The following is a 14,587-nucleotide window of genomic DNA, read 5'->3' as shown; positions in this document are numbered from 1 at the left end:
ACAACAGGACAAGGAAAAGAAACAAGGGTACACAGACTTGGAAGGAAAAAATAAAAGTGTTTTTATTCCCAGAAGATATGAGCATCTATGTACAAAATCCAAAAGAACTGACAAAGAAACTTCTGAAACTAACAAATGATTATAGCAGGATTGCAAGCTACAAGGTTAATACACAAAAGTCAACTGCTTTTTTACATGCCAGCAATGAACAAATGAACTTGAAAACCATTTACCTTATCATCCCCAAAATGAAATGCTTAGGTATAAATCTTAAAACATGTACGAGATATATGTGAGAAAAACTAAAAAACTCTGATGAAACAAATCAAAGAACTAAGAAAACAGAGAGGCATTTCATGTTCATGGATAGGAAGACTTGGTATTATCAAGATGCCAGTTCTACTCAACTTGATCTATTGATTCAATCTCAGTCAAAATCCCAGGAAATTATTTTGTGGATACTGACAAACTGACTTCTAAACTGACAACCTGGAGAGGCAAAAGACCCAGAATAGCCAACACAATATTGAAAAAGAACAAAGTTGGACTTTCGGCAAGATGGCGGCTTAGGAGGACGCTGGGCTCACCGCACGTCCTGCTGATCACTTAGATTCCATCTACACCTGCCTAAATAACCCAGAAAACAACAGAGGATTAGCAGAACGGAGTCGCCAGAGCCAAACGCAGACGAGAGGCCCACGGAAGAGGGTAGGAAGGGCGGCGAGGCTGTGCGCGCTCCACGGACTGGCGGGAGGGAGCCGGGGCGGAGGGGCGGCTCGCCCGCCAAGCAGAGCCCCCGAGTCTGGCTTGCAAAAGCGGAGGGGCCGGGCGGACTGTGTTCCTACAGCAAGCGCGACTTAGCGTCTGGGAGGTCATAAGTTAACAGCTCTGCTCGGAAAGCGGGAAGGCTGGAGGACAAAGGGAGGGAGAGCTGCTGAGCCCCCTGACAACAGAGCTCAGTTTGGTGGGGAACAAAGGTGCTCGCCAGCGCCATCTCCCCCGCCCATCCCCCAGCCAAAATCCCAACGAGAACCAGTTCCTGCCAGGGAACTTGCTCGCTCTGCGCAAACACCCAACTCTGAGCTTCTGCGGAGCCAAACCTCCGGCAGCGGATCTGACTCCCTCCCGCTGCCACAGGGCCCCTCCTGAAGTGGATCACCTAAGGAGAAGCGATCTAAGCCTGCCCCTCCTGCCCCCGTGCACCTTGCCTACCCACCCCAGCTAATACGCCAGATCCCCAGCATCACAAGCCTGGCAGGGTGCAAGTAGCCCAGACGAGCCACACCACCCCACAGTGAATCCCGCCCCTAGGAGAGGGGAAGAGAAGGCACACACCAGTCTGACTGTGGCCCCAGCGGTGGGCTGGGGGCAGACATCAGGTCGGACTGCGGCCCCGCCCACCAACTCCAGTTATACACCACAGCACAGGGGAAGTGCCCTGCAGGTCCTCACCACGCCAGGGACTATCCAAAATGACCAAGCGGAAGAATTCCCCTCAGAAGAATCTCCAGGAAATAACAACAGCTAATGAGCTGATCAAAAAGGATTTAAATAATATAACAGAAAGTGAATTTAGAATAATAGTCATAAAATTAATCGCTGGGCTGGAAAACAGTATACAGGACAGCAGAGAATCTCTTGCTACAGAGATCAAGGGACTAAGGAACAGTCACGAGGAGCTGAAAAACGCTTTAAACGAAATGCATAACAAAATGGAAACCACCACAGCTCGGCTTGAAGAGGCAGAGGAGAGAATAGGTGAACTAGAAGATAAAGTTATGGAAAAAGAGGAAGCTGAGAAAAAGAGAGATAAAAAAATCCAGGAGTATGAGGGGAAAATTAGAGAACTAAGTGATGCACTAAAGAGAAATAATATACGCATAATTGGTATCCCAGAGGAGGAAGAGAGAGGGAAAGGTGCTGAAGGGGTACTTGAAGAAATCATAGCTGAGAACTTCCCTGAACTGGGGAAGGAAAAAGGCATTGAAATCCAAGAGGCACAGAGAACTCCCTTCAGACGTCACTTGAATCGATCTTCTGCACGACGTATCATAGTGAAACTGGCAAAATACAAGGATAAAGAGAAAATTCTGAAAGCAGCAAGGGGTAAACGTGCCCTCACATATAAAGGGAGACCTATAAGACTCGTGACAGATCTCTCTTTTGAAACTTGGCAGGCCAGAAAGAATTGGCACGAGATTTTCAGGGTGCTAGACAGAAAAAATATGCAGCCGAGAATCCTTTATCCAGCAAGTCTGTCATTTAGAATAGAAGGAGAGATAAAGGTCTTCCCGAACAAACAAAAACTGAAGGAATTTGTCACCACTAAACCAGCCCTACAAGAGATCCTAAGGGGGACCCTGTGAGACAAAGTCCCAGAGACATCACTACAAGCATCAAACATACAGACATCACAATGACTCTAAACCCGTATCTTTCTATAATAACACTGAATGTAAATGGATTAAATGCGCCAACCAAAAGACATAGGGTATCAGAATGGATAAAAAAACAAGACCCATCTATTTGCTGTCTACAAGAGACTCATTTTAGACCTGAGGACACCTTTAGATTGAGAGTGAGGGGATGGAGAACTATTTATCATGCTACTGGAAGCCAAAAAAAAGCTGGAGTAGCCATACTTATATCAGACAAACTAGACTTTAAATTAAAGGCTGTAACAAGAGATGAAGAAGGACATTATATAATAGTTACAGGGTCTATCCATCAGGAAGAGCTAACAATTATAAATGTCTATGCGCCCAACACCGGAGCCCCCAATTATATAAAACAATTACTCATAAACATAAGCAACCTTATTGATAAGAATGTGGTAATTGCAGGGGACTTTAACACCCCACTTACAGAAATGGACAGATCATCTAGACACACGGTCAATAAAGAAACAAGGGCCCTGAATGAGACATTGGATCAGATGGACTTGACAGATATATTTAGAACTCTGCATCCCAAAGCAACAGAATATACTTTCTTCTCGAGTGCACATGGAACATTCTCCAAGATAGATCATATACTGGGTCACAAAACAGCCCTTCATAAGTTTACAAGAATTGAAATTATACCATGCTTACTTTCAGACCACAATGCTATGAAGCTTGAAATCAACCACAGAAAAAAGTCTGGAAAACCTCCAAAAGCATGGAGGTTAAAGAACACCCTACTAACGAATGAGTGGGTCAACCAGGCAATTAGAGACGAAATTAAAAAATATATGGAAACAAACGAAAATGAAAATACAACAATCCAAACGCTTTGGGACGCAGCAAAGGCAGTCCTGAGAGGAAAATACATTGCCATCCAGTCCTATCTCAAGAAACAAGAAAAATCCCAAATACAAACTCTAACAGCACACCTAAAGGAACTAGAAGCAGAGCAGCAAAGGCAGCCTAAACCCAGCAGAAGAAGAGAAATAATAAAGATCAGAGCAGAAATAAACAATATAGAATCTAAAAAAACTGTAGAGCAGATCAACGAAACCAAGAGTTGGTTTTTTGAAAAAATAAACAAAATTGACAAACCTCTAGCCAGGCTTCTCAAAAAGAAAAGGGAGATGACCCAAATAGATAAAATCATGAATGAAAGTGGAATTATTACAACCAATCCCTCAGAGATACAAGCAATTATCAGGGAATACTATGAAAAATTATATGCCAACAAACTGGACAACCTGGAAGAAATGGACAAATTCCTGAACACCCACACGCTTCCAAAACTCAATCAGGAGGAAATAGAAAGCTTGAACAGACCCATAACCAGCGAAGAAATTGAATCGGTTATCAAAAATCTCCCAACAAATAAGAGTCCAGGACGAGATGGCTTCCCAGGGGAGTTCTACCAGACGTTTAAAGCAGAGATAATACCTATCCTTCTCAAGCTATTCCAAGAAATAGAAAGGGAAGGAAAACTTCCAGACTCATTCTATGAAGCCAGTATTACTTTGATTCCTAAACCAGACAGAGACCCAGTAAAAAAAGAGAACTACAGGCCAATATCCCTGATGAATATGGATGCAAAAATTCTCAATAAGATACTAGCAAATCGAATTCAACGGCATATAAAAAGAATTATTCACCATGATCAAGTGGGATTCATTCCTGGGATGCAGGGCTGGTTCAACATTCGCAAATCAATCAACGTGATACATCACATTAACAAAAAAAAAGAGAAGAACCATATGATCCTGTCAATCGATGCAGAAAAGGCCTTCGACAAAATCCAGCACCCTTTCTTAATAAAAACCCTTGAGAAAGTCGGGATAGAAGGAACATACTTAAAGATCATAAAAGCCATTTATGAAAAGCCCACAGCTAACATCATCCTCAACGGGGAAAAACTGAGAGCTTTTTCCCTGAGATCAGGAACACGACAAGGATGCCCACTCTCACCGCTGCTGTTTAACATAGTGCTGGAAGTTCTAGCATCAGCAATCAGACAACAAAAGGAAATCAAAGGCATCCAAATTGGCAAAGATGAAGTCAAGCTTTCGCTTTTTGCAGATGACATGATATTATACATGGAAAATCCGATAGACTCCACCAAAAGTCTGCTAGAACTGATACAGGAATTCAGCAAAGTTGCAGGATACAAAATCAATGTACAGAAATCAGTTGCATTCTTATACACTAACAATGAAGCAACAGAAAGACAAATAAAGAAACTGATCCCATTCACAATTGCACCAAGAAGCATAAAATACCTAGGAATAAATCTAACCAAAGATGTAAAGGATCTGTATGCTGAAAACTATAGAAAGCTTCTGAAGGAAATTGAAGAAGATTTAAAGAAATGGAAAGACATTCCCTGCTCATGGATTGGAAAAATAAATATTGTCAAAATGTCAATACTACCCAAAGCTATCTACACATTCAATGCAATCCCAATCAAAATTGCACCAGCATTCTTCTCGAAACTAGAACAAGCAATCCTAAAATTCATATGGAACCACAAAAGGCCCCGAATAGCCAAAGGAATTTTGAAGAAGAAGACCAAAGCAGGAGGCATCACAATCCCAGACTTTAGCCTCTACTACAAAGCTGTCATCATCAAGACAGCATGGTATTGGCACCAAAACAGACACATAGACCAATGGAATAGAATAGAAACCCCAGAACTAGACCCACAAACGTATGGCCAACTCATCTTTGACAAAGCAGGAAAGAACATCCAATGGAAAAAAGACAGCCTCTTTAACAAATGGTGCTGGGAGAACTGGACAGCAACATGCAGAAGGTTGAAACTAGACCACTTTCTCACACCATTCACAAAAATAAACTCAAAATGGATAAAGGACCTAAATGTGAGACAGGAAACCATCAAAACCTTAGAGGAGAAAGCAGGAAAAGACCTCTCTGACCTCAGCCGTAGCAATCTCTTACTCGACACATCCCCAAAGGCAAGGGAATTAAAAGCAAAAGTGAATTACTGGGACCTTATGAAGATAAAAAGCTTCTGCACAGCCAAGGAAACAACCAACAAAACTAAAAGGCAACCAACGGAATGGGAAAAGATATTCGCAAATGACATATCGGACAAAGGGCTAGTATCCAAAATCTATAAAGAGCTCACCAAACTCCACACCTGAAAAACAAATAACCCAGTGAAGAAATGGGCAGAAAACATGAATAGACACTTCTCTAAAGAAGACATCCGGATGGCCAACAGGCACATGAAAAGATGTTCAGCGTCGCTCCTTATCAGGGAAATACAAATCAAAACCACACTCAGGTATCACCTCACGCCAGTCAGAGTGGCCAAAATGAACAAATCAGGAGACTATAGATGCTGGAGAGGATGTGGAGAAACGGGAACCCTCTTGCACTGTTGGTGGGAATGCAAAGTGGTGCAGCCGCTCTGGAAAGCAGTGTGGAGGTTCCTCAGAAAATTAAAAATAGACCTACCCTATGACCCAGCAATGGCACTGCTAGGAATTTATCCAAGGGATACAGGAGTACTGATGCATAGGGCCACTTGTACCCCAATGTTCATAGCAGCACTCTCAACAATAGCCAAATTATGGAAAGAGCCTAAATGTCCATCAACTGATGAATGGATAAAGAAATTGTGGTTTATATACACAATGGAATATTACGTGGCAATGAGAAAAAATGAAATATGGCCTTTTGTAGCAACGTGGATGGAACTGGAGAGTGTGATGCTAAGTGAAATAAGCCATACAGAGAAAGACAGATACCATATGGTTTCACTCTTATGTGGATCCTGAGAAACTTACCAGGAACCCATGGGGGAGGGGAAGGAAAAAAAAAAAAAAGAGGTTAGAGTGGGAGACAGCCAAAGCATAAGAGAATGTTAAAAACCGAGAACTGAGGGTTGATGGAGGGTGGGAGGGAGGGGAGGGTGGGTGATGGGTATTGAGGAGGGCACCTTTTGGGATGAGCACTGGGTGTTGTATGGAAACCAATTTGTCAATAAATTTCATAAAAAATAAAAAAAAAAACATAAAAAACACAAAATAATAATGTATAGATAATTTCCATAGATACACAAATACCATCTGTCAATTTTAGTACACATATTAAAAATAATGAATGTAGAAAATTAAAATGTGTCATTAACAATAAAATTAAAAAAAAAAAAAAAAGAAAAAGAACAAAGTTAAAGGATCAACACTACCAAACCTCAATATATACTATAGAGCCACATTAAACAAGATAGTGTAACAGTGGTGAACGGATAGACAAATAGATGGTGGAACAGAATACACAGACCAGAAACAGACCTACATAAATGTAGTTAACTGATCCTTAACAAAGGAGCAAATGTAGTATGAGAGAGCAAGAATAATCCTTCCAACAAATGGTGCTGGAACAACTGGACATCCACATGCAATAAAATGAATTTAGACACAAATCTTACACTCTTCATAAAAATAAAGTCTAAATATATGACAGACCTAAATGTAAAATGCAAAACTATAAAACTTCTAGAAGATAACTTAGGAGAAAAGCTAGATGACCTTAGGTTTAGTGATGACTTTTTAGATACAACATCAAAAGCATAATCTGTGACAAAAAAATGGATAAGCTGGCCTTCATCAAAATTAAAAGTTTCTGCTCTGTGACAGATAATGAAAAGAGGATAAAAGGACAAGCCACAGACTGACAGAAGATATTTGCAAAAGTCATATCAGATAAAGGACTGTTATCAAAAATATTCAAAGAACACTTAAAACTCAATAATAAAGCACAAACAGTGAGATTAAAAAATGGGCCAAATAACTTAACAGGTGTCCAAAAAAGATTTACAGATAGCAAATAAACACGTGAAAAGATGTTGAACGTCATATAAGAGAACTGCAAATTGAGGTGCCAATTATATATCACTATGCACTTATTAGAATGACCAAAATCCAAAGTATAAAATGCTGGTGAGGGCATGGAGCAAAAGGAGCTCTTGTTCATTGCTGGTGAGAATGCAAAATGGCACAGAAGCTTTGGAAAACAATTGACAGTTTCTTACAATACTAAGCATATTTTTCCCCATATGATCCAGCAATTATGCTCTTTGGTATTTACCCAAAGAAGGTGAAAACATGTGCACACAAAAACCTGCCCAGGGATGTTTATAGCAGTGTTATTCATAGTTGCCAATGCTTTGAAACAATCAAGATGTCCTTCAGTGGATGAATGGATAAATAAACTAAAGCCTATCCAGAAAATGGATTATTATCCAGCACTAAAAAGAAATGAGCTATCCAGCTATGAAAATACTTGGTGGAACCCCAAATGCATATTACTAAGTGAAAGAAGCCAATTTGAAAAGGCTACATACTATATGACTCCAACTATATGACAATCTGGAAAAGGCAAAACTATGGAGACAGTAAAAAGATCAGTGGTTGCCAGAGGGTAGGGGAACATGATGAAAGAACAGGTAGAGCACAGGGATCTTTAGGGCAGGGAAAGTAGTTTGCATGGATATCTAGCATTTTATATATATATATATATATATATATATATATATATATATATATATATACACACACACACACACATACATATATGTACACATATATGTGTACATATATATATACACATAGATAGATATATAATGCTATATCTAGCATTATACATATATATATTTTTTCAATTCCTTAGAATATACAACACAAAGAGTGAACCTTAATACGAACTATGGTGTCTGAATGATAATGTTATGGTAGGTCCATCAGTTGTAACAAATATACCACTCTGGTGGGGGATCTTTTCATGGAGGAGGCTTTGTATAGGTAGGAGTAGGGTATATATAAGAAATCGCTGTACCTGCCACTTAATTTTGCTGTGAATCCAAAACTACTCTAAAAAACAAAGTTTTTATAATGTCTACATGAAGTTGATTAAATACTAAAATACGAAAAGCAAAACTTTTAAATATTTATAAGAATATATGGGAAAACTTTTGAAAGAAAGAGTATCTGGAAATATTAGGAAGTGATAATATAGAAAACATTTTATTTTCTTGGCAACTCTGCTGTTGCTGGAGAAAGACTTTGGTTTGAAAAAATACTTTACTTGGGAAAAAACTGAGTGCCTGTTGTGTGGACATTAGATAATAATGCCAACTGATGTCAAAGGATAAATGAGATTGTTCTGCAAAAAAGAAGAAATGGGAGCTAGAGACAAAGGTGATAGTGCATCCAGAATCCTGGAAGGAAGGAATGTGGAGAGAGGCAAGAGGAATAAATTAGGATTATGGTCAGGAAACCCACTTTTCTGAAAAACTGTGGATTGCAAACTACTGGAGAAAACCTAGTGATGTTTTGGAATAAAGGTTTGCAATGGAAGTGAGAGGATTTCAAAGCATTTTACTGTATCTAATTCAATAAACAGCTTCTATCCTTAGAATAGTCTGAAAGAATTAATATCAATTTATTCTCAGGGTCCTTTGTCACTTCTTGTGAAACGTTAGTACTCTGTATCAAATAAAGGCTCTCTCAAGTTGCATTAGGACCTGGGGACTTAAGAAAAAGTTTGGACCATATTCTAAGTCTCTTCAGCTCTAAAATGTTTTTATACTATAACCTAGAGTGAGCAAGAAGTACCACTTGGTATATAATTTTCTATCTGTTCATTCCTTCTTTTTGTGTGATTTGTTCTTTCAATTAGAACTAGTTGCCTCTTTATACTCATTTCTCCCTGTGATTATGTGTGTCATCCTTATCTTGACTCTCCATGGCCCTTCATTCAGTTTAGGGCTATAGACAGGACAGGCATCAAGTACTACATCAACTATCTAGGCCTGTCTACAGAATTTACTCAAGGGAGTGATATGATCAGATGTTTCAAACACTTGCTACAGAAAGTATGGCCCATTGAATAACAGCTTCATGTGATATGGGAGCCTGTTAGAAAGGCAGAGTCTTATTCCAATTTCTACAGACTCAGCATCAGCATTTTCACCACGTTGCCCAGTTATTCGGATGTACATTAACATTTGATTAGTACTGACCTAAGCATTCCCATTTTTTTGATAGGATGATGAAAGAAGGATTTGGGAAGAAAACCCTGAAGGTAAAAGGTTACCTTTTCATTCTTTTAATTAGTTTTGTGATATTCAGAGTAAGAACAGAAATATACAGGATGAACTAAAAAAGTCATTGTTGAAGAGTTGAAAAATATTTCCTCACATTTCTATAAGTTCACATGAGCTGAAACTGGAGCCATTAGAGCTTTTACTACATAAAGTATATATCTGAGTCCCAAGGTAGTAAGGACCCCAATTCTTTGTTTATTTTAACAAAGAATTACAGCCTTGTACCTTATCAATTCAGGAAGCTCTGGGTGGAATTATACTCTTTAAAGTACTTCCAACACAGTGATTACAATCATTTGGTCTTTTTAAGTGCCAAGAGGAAGTCTATAGTCAAATGCTACCCAAAGACACATGAGAGTAGAAGTTTTCTTGCCTGCTTTGCTCTACTATTCTCGTTAATAAGATTTTTTTCTAGGTCACTGGGCAGAAAACTTCTTTTATGGTTTCACTTCTTAAATCATTACAATAAAGATTTGTACAACCCATGTGAATTCTTCCAAATTTTGAATCACAGGGCTTTCAGGATATAGAACTCTTCTGTAAAGACAGTTCCTGAATATTTTTAACTCAAAATCCCAATAGCATCTCACCCTCTCCTCTAGGAAAGTCTCTCACTCTGATTGGAAACTGTGAATTGTGTGTCATATAATAGTGAACACCTGGCCTCCACTGTAACAGGTCCTAGTAAATTCTGTCTAAACATGAATCTACAGAGAGAGTCTGATCCTAGCAACAACAGAATGCAGTGAGGATGTCATTTAGTAACGCCTAGAAGACCTTGTACTTAAAAGTAAAGCCATGTGTCTGCAATACCTACCGATTTCAAAACTACCATCAATAACTCCCACCAGTGAAGAGGGGATATCAAACCTTCTCTCTATCTGAGTGATGGTGCTCTTCAGATAGCCTTCTGCCAATGCTTTGGCAAAGTAAACGAAAGACAAGGCACCCAAAAATACCTGGAAAATATGACAAGTCACACTTAGTCTGACTCCAGCTTGACATACATGTGGAAACTTACTAAACAAACAGACAAACAAGAATGCAAACCAAGAACAATCTAACAAGCTTGTTATCACTGAAGATTTCTCTCAAGGATGGGTATAGGCTTTCTTCAGCCTCAAGCTCATGCAGATTCCTAAAAATATAAATTCTGAAATATATTTCATTCAGAATGTATATTGAATTCTGCTTTTTCCCTTCTTTCCACCCCCTCCCCTCAAGGATACTTGAAGGAGTCTTGGCTTTGAAAAAAAGATCCACTGTATGGTGAAGCAAAGAGGGAAGGAACCATACATAGGTAAGAAAATAAAACAAGGATATAAATCAAACACTTAACATCTTATCAAGTCTAGTACTCATGACTGTTTCACAGTCATAGCAGGAACATAGCAGACCAAAAAAAGTGCAACTATCCTTGTGCTTGAGTTCATATTCAAGTTAAATTCATTCTCAAATGAATGTTTTTTTAATAGCTGGCTTATGTATTTTGCCAGACCTGAGTCTGTGATGGAATATCCATAGAATAGATGAGCACTTGTATGAAAACACACACATATATTTGCTAAGCAAATGTTTGGTACAAAGAAAGAACAGGAACTTGGGAGTCACACTGAGCACCATTTAAAAAGCAACGCTAGGGGCGCCTGGGTGGCTCAGTCGGTTAAGCGGCTGACTTCAGCTCAGGTCATGATCTCTGGGTCCGTGAGTTCAAGCCCCACGTCGGGCTCTGTGCTGACAGCTCAGAGCCTGGAGCCTGTTTCAGATTCTGTGTCTCCCTCTCTCTGACCCTCCCCTGTTCATGCTCTATCTCTCCCTGTCTCAAAAATAAATAAAACGTTAAAAAATTTTTTTAAAAATAAAAATAAAAAAAATAAATAAAAAGCAATGCTACCCTTTACTGTGGAGCAAGGAAAGTTCAAAATTTTCATTTGCAAAATGGGAATAGATGGACATTTCATAGATTAAATGCTATCACTATACTTAGCATAATATCTGGTACATGGTAGAAATTGAATAAACGTTAGTTTCTTCTCTCTCATTTCAGTTTAGGAGGGGCATTGAAATGGGGCCCGAAAGTAATATGCAGTAACAACCTACATGGTAGAGAGAGACTACTGCTTTCACTGCCTGATAAAGTGTGGTTTCAATAAGTTGCATCTAAGATCGCTTTTTAAAAAGGAAAAAAAAAATTCTTGCTTCTAACTACATATGGAAAATAAGTAATTGCATAGAAACATGAATTATAAAATTGTGTAGCAAACATCTGGATGGAGAGTCAAAAACATGGACTCCACCAAATAACCCCCCTCCCCCCCCTAATTCTTTGTTACTCTTTAGTTCACTACATAGGGTTATTTGTTGTTTACTGTTGAACTGCTTGTTACCTTCAGTTCACCACAGCACTGTTGTTTCCCCTTTGAGGAAGAATATTCTGTTGTTAAGGAAGGTCGCCCGACAGGTTGCATTGAACTTTTGCAGAATAACTGGATATTTTCTTTGGATGAAGTGTCCATTATGAAAATATTCCTTGACTCTGATCCTGTCAAGGTTGCTTCTGACAGTAAAAAAACAAAACAAAACAAAAATTCAAATCCACTGTTTATTAAATAATGTTTTTATTTCACAGATCACAATTCTGGAGACATAGTTTGATATAAGCTACCTTATTTTACCACAGAAGTTGGCAAAATTTTTCAATTAAAATTGACCAGTATATTTGATTAACTAATCCAGCTATCAGGACTCTGTAGCCAACATTCTTTCTCAATCCCTCCAGCTTAAGCCTCATTATGGCAAAGAATAAATTTAAATGTTGTCTTTGGAATAAATAACGAGGCAGAATTTTGCAAACTTTGTGGTCTTGCCAGCTTAAACTAGAAGCAAGCAGGAAAGGAAGAGGCATTCAACCATTTGAATATTGATTCATTAAAATTAAGTCATTAAAGCCTTTTAATCTATCTTAACAGAATGGGTAGAAAAGATTGATGCCCCTTATAGGTCCCTGTAGCACACTGTTATTCCTATAGGTCTGCAGCATCCAAAGTAAGGTTTAAAATATGGCAAAAAAGAGAAGAGGACCAATTTATGTATCATGTTAGTTTGACACACAAGGAAGGAGCATGATTTGTGCCTCAGGCTTACATTTAATTCAGGCAAAAGTTACTTTAGTGCCTTAAAAAAAGATGGCCTCCCTTCCTATGTTTAATTTTCCATCCTCTTGTCCTTACCAAGCCCTGGACAGTTTCACATGCTCTGAACCTATTTTCTCCTATTCATATCCGTATTTACTTTTTTAGGATTCTGCATGGCTCAATACCTGCCTGAAAAAATAAATTAAGTGAAGAGATTGAAAAAACAAAATAACTTCTGGATCACCCTAATGATGCATTTGTATGTTAATATAAATCTTGCATATTTTCATAAAACTAATTAAAGGAATAACATTAGGAGTAAAATTTAATGTATTTAGAAATTTAGGCTTATTCTGCCTATGAATATATTACCTTGACTTTATGTAATACTTATTCTGTGTTTCCTAAACCTCATCCTTCACAATTTGAATTCATAGATAATTTCTCAAAACTGAAAAATCAAGAATTTATTTTGAAATACGGAATTAAATATCAAAAGTAAGACCTGAACAATTAAAACTGGAGGGGATTCCTCTAGGGAGTGAGAAATGAGTGGAGAAGGGTAAAGCAAGGGCCTGTTTCTTTCTTTTTTTTAGTATTAGATTTTTAGATTATTTGATTTTTAGATTATTTGATACATAAATTTAACTTTTAAGAAATGGGCAAGGAAAATTGAGTGAAACAGGAAAAAAGTTAAAAACCAAAGAACTAAACAAAGAGCAGATAATACTAAGCAAGATCAAAAGACAAAGACCCATTGGGGTGCCTGGGTGGCTCAGTGGTTAAGCTAAGCATCCCACTTCAGCTCAGGTCATGATATGGCAGTTCTTGAATTCGAGCCCCATGTTGGGCTCTGTGTTGACAGCTCAGAGCCTGGAGCCTGCTTCAGATTCTGTGTCTCCCTGTCTCTCTGCCCCTCCCCTGCTCATGCTCTCTCTCTCAAAAATAAATAAAGATTAGGGTCGCCTGGGTGGCGCAGTCGGTTAAGCGTCCGACTTCAGCCAGGTCACGATCTCGCAGTCCGTGAGTTCGAGCCCCGCGTCAGACTCTGGGCTGATGGCTCAGAGCCTGGAGCCTGTTTCTGATTCTGTGTCTCCCTCTCTCTCTGCCCCTCCCCCGTTCATGCTCTGTCTCCCTCTATGTCCCAAAAATAAATAAACGTTGAAAAAAAAATTTTTTTTAAAAATAAAAATAAATAAATAAAGATTAAAAAAAGAAAAGACAAAGACCCAAGAATACAATATCAGTGAGCTCTAAACATAGATGTTTATAAGTATAAAACATAGAAATTATGCACAATATATAGAAATAACTTCAAAGTCTTGACCAAATAGGTAACTTTCTGGCAAATATTAATTACCTGTACTGATACAGCCGAGAAAACAAAAATAGCCAAGGGAACCATTAACAAAAATACGCTGAAACTATCCTCTAAGCAAAAATACTAAGGACAGATCCCTTACACAAGAATACTAAGGAGTAGTTTAGTAAGGGATAGCCTTCAAAGAGAAAATATTAGGTAATTAAAACAGATGATAAAAATCTCTATTCATTTAAAAACGTCAGAGTTATATTGAGCAAAATCTCATTTAGATAGCACAAGGAAAAAAAAACTTCAGGTGAAACTTAGAGATGCTAAAATTTTAAATAAAATACTAGTAAATCCAAATTAATTTATATTCTGTAATTAGGATCTAGTTTACAAATGTAACAATATTAGGAATTTTATTTACCAAATCATTACATTAATGAATGTATACATTTATAATGTTACATGTTATAATGAATATCAAAACATCACATTGTACATCATAAATTTAGACAATTTTTGTCAGTCACATCTCAAGAAAGCTGAAAAAAATCAAAATAAAAAAAAACAATAA

General features: G+C 38.2%; 1 protein-coding gene across 1 annotated transcript in view; it reads right to left on the bottom strand.

Annotated features, from left to right (window-relative positions):
* The window catches only part of SLCO1C1 (solute carrier organic anion transporter family member 1C1), an 86,755-nt gene that overhangs the window by 60,321 nt on the left and 11,847 nt on the right, over positions 1 to 14,587 (bottom strand). The window contains exons 2-3 of the mRNA XM_043563133.1: positions 11,958 to 12,127; positions 10,388 to 10,529 (exon numbers count right to left, since the gene is read on the bottom strand). Coding sequence (XP_043419068.1) covers positions 10,388 to 10,529; positions 11,958 to 12,086 — 271 coding nt within the window. The 5' untranslated portion in view covers positions 12,087 to 12,127. The remainder of the gene's footprint in view (positions 1 to 10,387; positions 10,530 to 11,957; positions 12,128 to 14,587) is intronic.

Source organism: Prionailurus bengalensis, chromosome B4 (genome assembly GCF_016509475.1).
Source record: "Prionailurus bengalensis isolate Pbe53 chromosome B4, Fcat_Pben_1.1_paternal_pri, whole genome shotgun sequence".
NCBI lineage: Eukaryota > Metazoa > Chordata > Mammalia > Carnivora > Felidae > Prionailurus > Prionailurus bengalensis.
Note: the sequence above shows the minus strand (reverse complement) of the source record. Positions and strands in the feature narration are given on the sequence as shown.